The following is a 12,322-nucleotide window of genomic DNA, read 5'->3' on the forward strand; positions in this document are numbered from 1 at the left end:
ATAAACACCTGTCTTTATTCCTATATCCACTGGGTGTTATAGGCGTATGGTGGCAACTGCCTCTTAACATTGTGTCAATGGGAAAAATGTCGAGTAAATGTAGATATATTTTGTAGATACATGTAGATATAGATTTCTGTAAAAATTTACAGATTTCTGTACATTGTAGACTTATACAGATTTCTGTACATTGTATATTTACACTGATTTATGTACATTGTATATTTACACAGATTTATGTACATTGTAGATTTACACAGATTTATGTACATTGTAGACTTATACAGATTTATGTACATTGTAGACTTATACAGATTTCTGTACATTGTAGACTTATACAGATTTATGTACATTGTACACTTATACAGATTTCTGTACATTGTATATTTACACTGATTTATGTACATTGTATATTTACACAGATTTCTGTACATTGTAGATTTACACAGATTTATGTACATTGTAGACTTATACAGATTTCTGTACATTGTAGACTTATACAGATTTCTGTACATTGTAGACTTATACAGATTTATGTACATTGTAGATTTACACAGATTTCTGTACATTGTAGACTTATACAGATTTCTGTACATTGTATATTTACACTGATTTATGTACATTGTAGACTTATACAGATTTCTGTACATTGTAGACTTATACAGATTTCTGTACATTGTAGATTTACACAGATTTCTGTACATTGTAGACTTATACAGATTTCTGTACATTGTATATTTACACTGATTTATGTACATTGTAGACTTATACAGATTTCTGTACATTGTAGACTTATACAGATTTCTGTACATTGTAGATTTACACAGATTTCTGTACATTGTAGATTTACACTGATTTATGTACATTGTAGACTTATACAGATTTATGTACATTGTAGACTTATACAGATTTATGTACATTGTGTTATACAGATTTATGTACATTGTAGACTTATACAGATTTATGTACATTGTAGACTTATACAGATTTCTGTACATTGTAGACTTATACAGATTTATGTACATTGTAGACTTATACAGATTTATGTACATTGTGTTATACAGATTTATGTACATTGTAGACTTATACAGATTTATGTACATTGTAGACTTATACAGATTTCTGTACATTGTAGACTTATACAGATTTCTGTACATTGTAGACTTATACAGATTTCTGTACATTGTAGACTTATACAGATTTCTGTACATTGTAGACTTATACAGATTTCTGTACATTGTAGACTTATACAGATTTCTGTACATTGTAGACTTATACAGATTTCTGTACATTGTAGACTTATACAGATTTCTGTACATTGTAGACTTATACAGATTTCTGTACATTGTAGACTTATACAGATTTCTGTACATTGTAGACTTATACAGATTTCTGTACATTGTAGACTTATACAGATTTCTGTACATTGTAGACTTATACAGATTTCTGTACATTGTAGACTTATACAGATTTCTGTACATTGTAGACTTATACAGATTTCTGTACATTGTAGACTTATACAGATTTCTGTACATTGTAGACTTATACAGATTTCTGTACATTGTAGACTTATACAGATTTCTGTACATTGTAGACTTATACAGATTTATGTACATTGTAGACTTATACAGATTTCTGTACATTGTAGACTTATACAGATTTCTGTACATTGTAGACTTATACAGATTTCTGTACATTGTAGACTTATACAGATTTCTGTACATTGTAGACTTATACAGATTTATGTACATTGTAGACTTATACAGATTTATGTACATTGTAGACTTATACAGATTTATGTACATTTTAGACTTATACAGATTTCTGTACATTGTAGACTTATACAGATTTATGTACATTGTAGACTTATACAGATTTATGTACATTGTAGATTCATTTTTTAAAACTTGTGTCACCCATGCAATTTATTTTTATCAAACAGGACATGATTTTGACCCAAAGAGACGAAGGTTTACAGTAGAAGAACTGAAGCCACAGCCAATAATAAAAAAGTCACGTAAGGTAGGTATCTTAATTCTACGTATTGTTATACGCCAGTCACTGGGTATAAGGTAGGTATCCTGTTATACACCAGTCACTGGGTATAAGGTAGTTATCCTGTTAATTCTACGTACTGTTATACACCAGTCACCGGGTATAAGGTAGTTATCCTGTTAATTCTACGTACTGTTATACACCAGTCACCGGGTATAAGGTAGTTATCCTGTTAATTCTACGTAATGTTATACACCAGTCACCGGGTATAAGGTAGTTATCCTGTTAATTCTACGTACTGTTATACGCCAGTCACTGGGTATAAGGTAGGTATCTTAATTCTACGTATTGTTATACGCCAGTCACTGGGTATAAGGTAGTTATCCTGTTATACGCCAGTCACTGGGTATAAGGTAGGTATCCTGTTAATTCTACGTATTGTTATACGCCAGTAACTGGGTATAAGGTAGTTATCCTGTTCATTCTACGTACTGTTATACACCAGTCACTGGGTATAAGGTAGTTATCCTGTTATACGCCAGTCACCGGGTATAAGGTAGTTATCCTGTTAATTCTACGTACTGTTATACGCCAGTCACCGGGTATAAGGTAGTTATCCTGTTAATTCTACGTACTGTTATACACCAGTCACCAGGTATAAGGTAGTTATCCTGTTAATTCTACGTACTGTTATACACCAGTCACTTGGTATAAGGTAGTTATCCTGTTAATTCTACATACTGTTATACACCAGTCACTGGGTATAAGGTAGTTATCCTGTTAATTCTACGTACTGTTATACACCAGTCACCGGGTATAAGGTAGTTATCCTGTTAATTCTACGTACTGTTATACACCAGTCACTGGGTATAAGGTAGTTATCCTGTTAATTCTACGTACTGTTATACGCCAGTCACTGGGTATAAGGTAGTTATCCTGTTAATTCTACGTATTGTTATATGCCAGTCACCGGGTATAAGGTAGTTATCCTGTTAATTCTACGTACTGTTATATGCCAGTCACCGGGTATAAGGTATAGTTATCCTGTTAATTCTACGTACTGTTATACGCCAGTCACTGGGTATAAGGTAGTTATCCTGTTAATTCTACGTACTGTTATACGCCAGTCACTGGGTATAAGGTAGTTATCCTGTTAATTCTACGTACTGTTATACGCCAGTCACTGGGTATAAGGTAGTTATCCTGTTAATTCTACGTACTGTTATACACCAGTCACCGGGTATAAGGTAGTTATCCTGTTAATTCTACGTACTGTTATACACCAGTCACCGGGTATAAGGTAGTTATCCTGTTAATTCTACGTACTGTTCTACACCAGTCACCGGGTATAAGGTAGTTATCCTGTTAATTCTACGTACTGTTATACACCAGTCACCGGGTATAAGGTAGTTATCCTGTTAATTCTACGTACTGTTATACACCAGTCACCGGGTATAAGGTAGTTATCCTGTTAATTCTACGTACTGTTATACACCAGTCACCGGGTATAAGGTAGTTATCCTGTTAATTCTACGTACTGTTATACACCAGTCACCGGGTATAAGGTAGTTATCCTGTTAATTCTACGTACTGTAATACACCAGTCACTGGGTATAAGGTAGTTATCCTGTTAATTCTACGTACTGTTATACACCAGTCACCGGGTATAAGGTAGTTATCCTGTTAATTTTACGTACTGTTATACGCCAGTCACTGGGTATAAGGTAGTTATCCTGTTAATTCTACGTACTGTTATACACCAGTCACTGGGTATAAGGTAGGTATCCTGTTAATTCTAAGTACTGTTATACACCAGTCACCGGGTATAAGGTAGTTATCCTGTTAATTCTACGTACTGTTATACGCCAGTCGCTGGGTATAAGGTAGTTATCCTGTAATTCTACGTACTGTTATACGCCAGTCACCGGGTATAAGGTAGTTATCCTGTTAATTCTACGTACTGTTATACGCCAGTCACTGGGTATAAGGTAGATATCCTGTTAATTCTACGTACTGTTATACACCAGTCACTGGGTATAAGGTAGTTATCCTGTAATTCTACGTTCTGTTATACGCCAGTCACCGGGTATAAGGTAGTTATCCTGTTAATTCTACGTACTGTTATACACCAGTAACTGGGTATAAGGTAGTTATCCTGTTAATTCTACGTACTGTTATACGCCAGTCACCGGGTATAAGGTAGTTATCCTGTTAATTCTACGTACTGTTATACACCAGTCACTGGGTATAAGGTAGTTATCCTGTTAATTCTACGTACTGTTATACGCCAGTCACTGGGTATAAGGTAGTTATCCTGTTAATTCTACGTACTGTTATACGCCAGTCACTGGGTATAAGGTAGTTATCCTGTTAATTCTACGTACTGTTATACGCCAGTCACTGGGTATAAGGTAGTTATCCTGTTAATTCTACGTACTGTTATACACCAGTCACCGGGTATAAGGTAGTTATCCTGTTAATTCTACGTACTGTTATACACCAGTCACCGGGTATAAGGTAGTTATCCTGTTAATTCTACGTACTGTTCTACACCAGTCACCGGGTATAAGGTAGTTATCCTGTTAATTCTACGTACTGTTATACACCAGTCACCGGGTATAAGGTAGTTATCCTGTTAATTCTACGTACTGTTATACACCAGTCACCGGGTATAAGGTAGTTATCCTGTTAATTCTACGTACTGTTATACACCAGTCACCGGGTATAAGGTAGTTATCCTGTTAATTCTACGTACTGTTATACACCAGTCACCGGGTATAAGGTAGTTATCCTGTTAATTTTACGTACTGTTATACGCCAGTCACTGGGTATAAGGTAGTTATCCTGTTAATTCTACGTACTGTTATACACCAGTCACTGGGTATAAGGTAGGTATCCTGTTAATTCTAAGTACTGTTATACACCAGTCACCGGGTATAAGGTAGTTATCCTGTTAATTCTACGTACTGTTATACGCCAGTCGCTGGGTATAAGGTAGTTATCCTGTAATTCTACGTACTGTTATACGCCAGTCACCGGGTATAAGGTAGTTATCCTGTTAATTCTACGTACTGTTATACGCCAGTCACTGGGTATAAGGTAGATATCCTGTTAATTCTACGTACTGTTATACACCAGTCACCGGGTATAAGGTAGTTATCCTGTTAATTCTACGTACTGTTATACGCCAGTCACTGGGTATAAGGTAGATATCCTGTTAATTCTACATACCGTTATACACCAGTCACTGGGTATAAGGTAGTTATCCTGTAATTCTACGTTCTGTTATACGCCAGTCACCGGGTATAAGGTAGTTATCCTGTTAATTCTACGTACTGTTATACACCAGTAACTGGGTATAAGGTAGTTATCCTGTTAATTCTACGTACTGTTATACGCGAGTCACCGGGTATAAGGTAGTTATCCTGTTAATTCTACGTACTGTAATACACCAGTCACTGGGTATAAGGTAGTTATCCTGTTAATTCTACGTACTGTTATACACCAGTCACCGGGTATAAGGTAGTTATCCTGTTAATTCTACGACTGTTATACGCCAGTCACTGGGTATAAGGTAGTTATCCTGTTAATTCTACGTACTGTTATACGCCAGTCACTGGGTATAAGGTAGTTATCCTGTTAATTCTACGTACTGTTATACACCAGTCACTGGGTATAAGGTAGGTATCCTGTTAATTCTACGTACTGTTATACACCAGTCACTGGGTATAAGGTAGTTATCCTGTTATACGCCAGTCACCGGGTGACCTGATTTACTTTTGTGGCTGCGACGGCAACAGCCGTGTCAACATTTCACTTCAAGATTTTACGTTTAGATCAGTTTCTCCAAAAGTACATTTGTAAAAGTCCAACTTTTAGCAAATGCGGTATATAGTTAGATCACAAAGTGGTGGTTATATGTAATTTAATTATTTGTTTAATGTTTTGGTTAAAATCAAAGATTGTGAGAAATGGATATAAAATCTTTATTGCTTCTCCAGTTGGTTAACAGATAATTTATAGCCAAATTGGAATGAATGCTACCATACATATGTTCAAGGTATTTTCCTCTTACTTTTCAGAAAGAGTGTTTTTTGGGGTAAAAATGACACATTTGAATTTTGGGGTAAAAATGACACATTTGAATTTGAGCATTAGTGATTTTGCAAAATCTTATATTTGTTTTGCAATTTGATATTTGCACTTGTCTATAATATATATACAGGATGCTTTAATGCTATTATGTGGAGGTTTTTCGGTTTGGTTTGACTGAAACAATGAATTTTGGAGTTTGCTTAAACTTTAACTACATTGACAAAGCGGTACCGATTATATAAGATACATTATTTTGTGTAATTCTTGTTTTTAATTTAGATTTTTGTTCCTAATGACTGCAAAGATGATAAGTACTGGAATCGCCGCAAGAAGAACAATGTTGCTGCAAAGCGCTCAAGGGATGCTCGGCGCATCAAAGAAAATCAGATAGCAATGAGGGCATCCTTTCTGGAAAAAGAAAATGACATATTGAAACAGGAACTTGAAAAGATGAAGAAAGAAAATACCAAACTGAAGATAAGTCTTTGTAAATATGAGGGCACTCAGTAGCCTGTTTGTGAAGGGTTGGGTAGTATTTGGGGGATGTGTTTGTAACATTATAGATAAGGCATAAAAGACTATTTCTCACTTAAAATGTTATCAAGTTTTAGTTGAAACTACCTCTTCTAGGACAAAAAAAATCACCAGTCAGAAGTCCTAGATCATACAACATAAATCAATCTTAAGTTTCAAAATATTCATCATTCAGGGGAGAGAGAGAGTGTGGCTCTAGTTACCTGGAGGAGGGGAGGGAGTGACTGTTTAACTGGTGGGCTGGTGTTGCAATGTTAGGTAGTGAGGATTTATTAGATGAGATGAGAGAGGTGCTCTTAGTTAAGAAGTTGGATGGAGTGTGATTGTATTAATGCAGACATGGTTTGAGGGGAGGGGGTCCTAGATCGAAATGGTAAAGTTGAAGTGTGGACTTTTAGATTGAATATTTCTGCATGTCAGAAGTCATTTGTATATATTCTTCTTTAGTTTGTGTTATCAATGGTATTTTGTTGTGTACAGTTTCTTAATTAAATGCATTTGAAAACTTCATTATTCAGTGTTTTGTATATACTCATAATTGTTTATAAAAAAGAGCTAAGTAATAGTCATAATTAGGTATTAGTCGAGATTTAATGATATCTCATTGTATTCCCCATTTTGAACAGGATCCTCTTTAGGTGCATTAAATACTGCTATTAACAATTTTTTATACAAATAACTAATACATAGCCTGAATACAAATTAGTATAGAAATGTCCTTTGATTGGCATTACTGAATTAATTAGGTAATTTTATTTTCTGTTCAGTTTGTTTTTCGCAACTTTGGTCAGAACTAGTTAATTATTAGCCAATCCAATTAAGTACAGAACTAGTTATTAGCCAATCTAAATTAAATACAGAACAGCTAGTTATTAGCCAATCTAAATTAAGTACAGAACTAGTTATTAGCCAATTAAATTTAGTACAGAACTAGTTATTATATAATTAGCCAATCTAAATTAAGAAATGCACATTACATAAAGTTTATTAGTAGTTATACCGTGCCAACCTTTAAGAGATTCTCTGAGATGACACTGTAAATACCATACTGGTACATATAACTTCATCTAAGAACATTTTTTAACTATTTGTCCAAACATTTATTAGCTTCTAAATAGAGCAGAGGTAATTAATCAGCTTTTGCTTGCAGACGACTAGATACATAGGGCAAAATGACATAGACATGGAAATTATTGATATATTCTTTCCTGTTGATTTTTTTTTAATTCTTTTTCCTTTTCACTTCTTTCATTCCCTATTCATTGAATATATAACTATTAATCCCATACCAGTTGATGACTTTATTGTTATTTTAATTTTTGTGTTGTCTTCAGAATTTTCAAAAATATTTTTTTAACAGTAATGTACATCTAACTTAAGTGTCCTTCATCAGTGTTTTCAGCCTTGTACCGACAATTATACTGCCCCAGATGTAGAGTATTCACAATTAAAGTGTCCCTGATGTAGATCACCCCACTCAAATGTTGACCTACCTCAAAATCTTGCACAGTTGTACTATTCTTCCACATCAACTATATTCTTGATAAATTTCATTATACCACATCAGTAAGACATTGTTAATTTTTTTCATTGGTTATTCTTCTGAAAGTGATGTCATGGCAGTTTAACTGTTTTCATTGGTTAATTGAATATTGATCATGAACAACATTAACATTATGATAGTTTTCATTGGTTCATTTAATGTAAGTGATGTCATGGCAGTTTTCATTGGTTAATTGAATATTAAACAACAGTAATGTTATGATAGTTTTCATTGGATAATAAATGTAAGTGATGCCATGACAGTGTTCATACTTTGGGATTTGAAACTGTCTATTGAAAAATAATTAGCACACTCATTAGATTTATTTTTCCAACACTTTAATTTTTTACTCTTTCTTTAAAATACACACATGTATATAACTGTATTTATGGTGTTTTTTTTTGTTAATCAAATTACAATTGTCACAAGATATTTTTTCTAATGTTAGAACAAACAGCTTTTCATTAGCTGTGATATGATTTGTTTTGCCTGTCACATTAACTTTGACCATAGTTCACAGGACACTTAAATCATATGTATCATTCCTTGGTAGGCGACAAGAATCAATATGTTTTTTTGAGAAGTAAATTTTATTAATATGTGCAGCTAAGTTTTATATTATTCCTAATAATTAGGAATTCAAGAAGAGACCTTATGTACTGGGAAGTAATAGAGCTCTAATTAGCTCGAGGGAAAGACAACATTGAGACCTTATGTACTGGGAAGTAATCAAGCTCTAATTAGCTCGAGGGAAAGACAACATCCACATGTCATCAAGATCCGAAATCATTTAACAATTGTGACATAATTTGTCTAGCCCATGGGTGAATTTCTACATATACAGTCAGACTTTGTTATCTCAAAAGCCTGATCATGATCACTCGAAGATGCTGCCTAACTAAAGGTTCAGAATTAAGGTCTGACAGTGAAAACTTTGTATTAAATATTGTCAGTTACCTTGAATATTCACAACATCTCGAAGTATTTTCATGAGCCTTGAGACTTTTTGATAACATGGTTGGACTGTATATCAACTTCATTGATCAGTTGTTTATATATATGATGTTAATCATTGCTCATGAACGTTCAATTTTTGTTTTATTGATTTAATAGCATGTATATTGTATATTTGAATTTTTACAAGTATATGAAATTGTTAATATGTTGTTTTGTTTATGGTGAATAACATGTAAATATCACTACGTTAGCACACTCAGGAAGACTTAATATATTGTATATTACAATATTACTACAAGTGGTTCTTATACAGCAGTGCTGTTGTACCAAAGAGTAGTGTTCTGGTTTCATAATGAATGACTTTTATACATTAAAATATTTAATGATTACAGGATATTTATGGAAAAAATCTTTACACATGAAAAAGTCACGGTCATGTTCGACTTATTTTATAAAATAATGATTAGGAAAAATAATTTTGAGTTGTCAAGACATTTTTCTATTGTTGATTTGTTATGGCAATACACCCTACGATTGTACATATTTAAAGATGTCTCCTCCAAAACGATGGCCTGGTTACAAACACCATGGCTATGTACAGGGGACCTGGTTACCATGGCTATGTACAGGGGAACCTGGTTACCATGGCTATGTACAGGGGAACCTGGTTACCATGGCTATGTACAGGGGAACCTGGTTACCATGGCTATGTACAGGGGAACCTGGTTACCATGGCTATGTACGGTTACCATGGCTATGTACAGGGGGACCTGGTTACCATGGCTATGTACGGTTACCATGGCTATGTACAGGGGAACAGAAGTCACTGGCTGCCTTCAGACAACATCGAATGATTCTAAATTAAGTATCAACACATTGTATACAGTTTGGATGTACATTGTAAGATCTGTAGTGTCTGTAATCTACATATGTAACAGTCATGGTAGGAACAGTGGTTATCAGTTTGATATTGTTCATCGAAATAAAAATGATAAACATCAAATACTTGGTTGTTTTTTTTTCTATGAATATTTAAGTTCAGCGGCCGGGACAAACTTGAGGCTGTACCATGGGACTTGCTCCTGTACATTTATAACTTTTTTTTTTTATTAGTGGTCTGTCAGCCGACAGCACACAATGGTAACAAGAGACCGTAAGGACACAAGAATTCAATGTTATGGAGTCTGTGTGCTATTACATTATGAAACATGAATATGGATTTAGTCCTTGAAATAAAAAAAAATGTATTTATGTTGGTGAAAATTAACTTTCAATACATCATGCATTAAAACTGTTAAAACGTGGAACCTGGTGACCTTGACTTGGACATTTTAGTTGTGTTGACACTCAGAACATAGATATGGTGACCTTGACTTGGACATTTTAGTTGTGTTGACACTCGGAACATAGATATGGTGACCTTGACTTGGACATTTTAGTTGTGTTGACACTCGGAACATAGATCTGGTGACCTTGACTTGGACATTTTAGTTGTGTGGACAATCGGAACATAGATATGGTGACCTTGACTTGGACATTTTAGTTGTGTTGACACTCGGAACATAGATATGGTGACCTTGACTTGGACATTTTAGTTGTGTTGACACTCAGAACATAGATATGGTGACCTTGACTTGGACATTTTAGTTGTGTTGACACTCGGAACATAGATATGGTGACCTTGACTTGGACATTTTAGTTGTGTTGACAATCTGAACATAGATATGGTGACCTTGACTTGGACATTTTAGTTGTGTTGACACTCGGAACATAGATATGGTGACCTTATATTATTAACTTGGACATTTTAGTTGTGTGGACAATCGGAACATAGATCTGATGACCTTGACTTGGACATTTTAGTTGTGTTGACACTCGGAACATAGATCTGGCGACCTTGACTTGGACATTTTAGTTGTGTGGACAATCGGAATAAAGATATGGTGACCTTGACTTGGACATTTTAGTTGTGTTGACACTCGGAACATAGATATGGTGACCTTGATTTGGACATTTTAGTTGTGTTGACACTCGGAACATAGATCAGATGACCTTGACTTGGACATTTTAGTTGTGTGGACAATCGGAATAAAGATATGGTGACCTTGACTTGGACATTTTAGTTGTGTGGACACTCAGAACATAGATATGGTGACCTTGACTTGGACATTTTAGTTGTGTGGACAATCGGAATAAAGATATGGTGACCTTGACTTGGACATTTAAGTTGTGTTGACACTCGGAACATAGATCTGGTGACCTTGACTTGGACATTTTAGTTGTGTTGACACATGGTCTAACATCAACAATTGATAAACAGATGGTAACAATACACAAATACCGGTATAAAGACGGTGTTCATGACAATGAAATTGGTCTGAAACAAAGCTAACATTTAATATCAATATTGTGGTTGTTTCGCATCTCAGTGGTAGGAAAAGAAAACCAGTTAACATTTTAACATGTCGCCTTGTTTTAATGATCAGAGTAATAAATCATCAATAATATTTCAGCTGTTATAGAATCAGTGGAAACAAGACTTCAAACAACTTTTGATATAAGGCTACAGCAAACCAGTATAAACTGGTACACTACCCCACACAACGATGTTCTGTCCTGACAACACACAACGATGTTCTGTTCTGACTACACATCCAAACCAGTATAAACTGGTACACTACCCCAACACAACGATGTTCTGTCCTGACAACACACAACGATGTTCTGTCCTGACAACACATCCAAACCAGTATAAACTGGTACACTACCCCACACAACGATGTTCTGTTCTGACTACACATCCAAACCAGTATAAACTGGTACAGTACACTACCCCACACAACGATGTTCTGTTCTGACTACACATCCAAACCAGTATAAACTGGTACACTACCCCACACAACGATGTTCTGTTCTGACTACACATCCAAACCAGTATAAACTGGTACAGTACACTACCCCACACAACGATGTTCTGTCCTGACAACACATCCAAACCAGTATAAACTGGTACAGTACACTACCCCACACAACGATGTTCTGTTCTGACTACACATCCAAACCAGTATAAACTGGTACACTACCCCACACAACGATGTTCTGTTCTGACTACACATCCAAACCAGTATAAACTGGTACACTACCCCACACAACGATGTTCTGTTCTGACTACACATCCAAACCAGTATAAACTGGTAC

At 35.0% G+C, this 12,322-nt stretch overlaps 1 protein-coding gene and 1 long non-coding RNA gene across 5 annotated transcripts in view; one reads left to right on the forward strand and one right to left on the reverse strand.

The window, feature by feature from the left end:
* LOC117328681 (thyrotroph embryonic factor-like) overlaps window positions 1–10,127 on the forward strand; it is a 36,070-nt gene extending 25,943 nt beyond the window's left edge. The window contains exons 5-6 of the mRNA XM_033886135.1: window positions 1,943–2,022; window positions 6,370–10,127. Of these exons, the coding sequence (XP_033742026.1) occupies window positions 1,943–2,022; window positions 6,370–6,600 (311 nt within the window). The 3' untranslated portion in view covers window positions 6,601–10,127. The remainder of the gene's footprint in view (window positions 1–1,942; window positions 2,023–6,369) is intronic.
* Window positions 8,798–11,790, reverse strand: LOC117328682. 4 transcript variants are annotated; one of them, XR_004533003.1, is made up of 3 exons: window positions 11,772–11,790; window positions 11,125–11,740; window positions 8,798–10,908 (listed from the first exon to the last, which is right to left on the reverse strand). It is a non-coding gene; the product is annotated as an uncharacterized LOC117328682 (long non-coding RNA). The 4 variants fall into 4 exon arrangements; XR_004533004.1 differs by lacking the exon at window positions 11,772–11,790 and having other exon boundaries at window positions 8,798–9,696; window positions 9,731–10,908; window positions 11,125–11,139; XR_004533002.1 differs by having other exon boundaries at window positions 11,281–11,784.
* Window positions 11,791–12,322: the final 532 nt, after the last annotated feature.

This window comes from Pecten maximus, chromosome 6, assembly GCF_902652985.1.
Source record: "Pecten maximus chromosome 6, xPecMax1.1, whole genome shotgun sequence".
In the NCBI taxonomy this organism is placed as follows: Eukaryota; Metazoa; Mollusca; class Bivalvia; order Pectinida; family Pectinidae; genus Pecten; species Pecten maximus.